This window comes from Carlito syrichta, unplaced genomic scaffold, assembly GCF_000164805.1.
Source record: "Carlito syrichta isolate Samal-C Ts95f unplaced genomic scaffold, Tarsius_syrichta-2.0.1 Scaffold153593, whole genome shotgun sequence".
In the NCBI taxonomy this organism is placed as follows: domain Eukaryota; kingdom Metazoa; phylum Chordata; class Mammalia; order Primates; family Tarsiidae; genus Carlito; species Carlito syrichta.
The window spans coordinates 159,187-160,426 of NW_007097689.1; the positions used below are offsets into that span (position 1 = coordinate 159,187).

General features: G+C 43.3%; 1 protein-coding gene across 1 annotated transcript in view; it reads left to right on the forward strand.

Annotated features, from left to right (window-relative positions):
• Positions 1-1,240, forward strand: part of ATXN2L (ataxin 2 like) — a 14,008-nt gene that overhangs the window by 3,169 nt on the left and 9,599 nt on the right. Inside the window, exon 6 of the mRNA XM_021708928.1 lies at positions 336-460. Within this exon, the coding sequence (XP_021564603.1) occupies positions 336-460 (125 nt within the window). The remainder of the gene's footprint in view (positions 1-335; positions 461-1,240) is intronic.

Genomic DNA, 1,240 nt, shown 5'->3' on the forward strand with positions numbered 1-1,240 from the left:
ATGCTGCCACGCCCAGCTGGTTGTTTCCTTTGTCGTAGAGATGAGGTCTTGCCAAGGTGCCCAGGCTGGTCTTGAACCCCTGAGCTCAGGCAGTCCTCCTATCTCAGCCTCCCGAAGTGCTGGGATTATAGACTTGAGCCACTGAGCCCGGCTATAGTTAAATAGTCTTAACAGATCAAACTTTTTATATCTCCATCCAAATCCTGACACAAAATTGAAATTTCTTAAGCTTCTCTTTGTTCTTGGACTATTTATGGGGGGTTGTGGGTGAAGGATATTCAAAGGAAGGCTGTGAAATAGCATCTGACTCTGGATCTTCAACTCTGCCCTCACAGACAAGTTCACTGATTCAGCCATTGCCATGAACTCGAAGGTGAATGGGGAGCATAAAGAGAAGGTGCTTCAGCGCTGGGAGGGGGGTGACAGCAACAGCGATGACTACGACCTCGAGTCTGACATGGTATAGTCTTCTTCCCTGAAAACTGGGCAAACAGAATGGGTTGTTGACAGGTCCCTTTTTGGAACCAAGAGTTGATTCTGGGGGAGGGGGAAGGAAAATATTTGTTATTGGTATCAGTGGTCGTCAGATAGCAAATAGAAGATACAGAAAGTAGCAAAGTAAATGCATCTATTCTCCCACCAACTATAGCTGACAACTATTGGCATTTGCTTCAGCACATTTTTTCCAATATAATAAAAAATATAGACAAGGTTGAGTACTGTGTAGGCTCTTTTCCCTTCCAAAAAGCAATTACTCTGAGGCATTTGAAATCTCTCATGAATAGAGCCGGGTGTGGTGGCACACGCCTATAGTCTGAGCTACTTGGGAGGCTAAGTAAGGCGGGAAAATAGCTTGAGCCCAGGAGTTGGAGGCTCTAGTGGGCTATGATTGTACCTGTGAGTAGCCACTGCAACATAGCGAGACTGTTTCTTGGAAGAAAAGACTCATGAATGAATGCATTATTGTTTTGGTATATTCAGTTTGCACAAGAATTTGCTTTTCTTGCCTATGGGTTGAACTTTTCATGTTGATACATAGGTCTAGTTCATTGTTTTTATCTGTATGTACTACTTTATTTGTGTTCATACATATGTATGTATACACACCTATTTGGATTTATCCTTTTCCTTACTGATCTGTATTTTGTTGCCATTATTTTGCTACTAAAAATAGTACCCAGCCGGGCACAGTGGCTCATGCCTGTAATCCCAGCACTTTGGGAGGCTGAGGCAAGAGGAT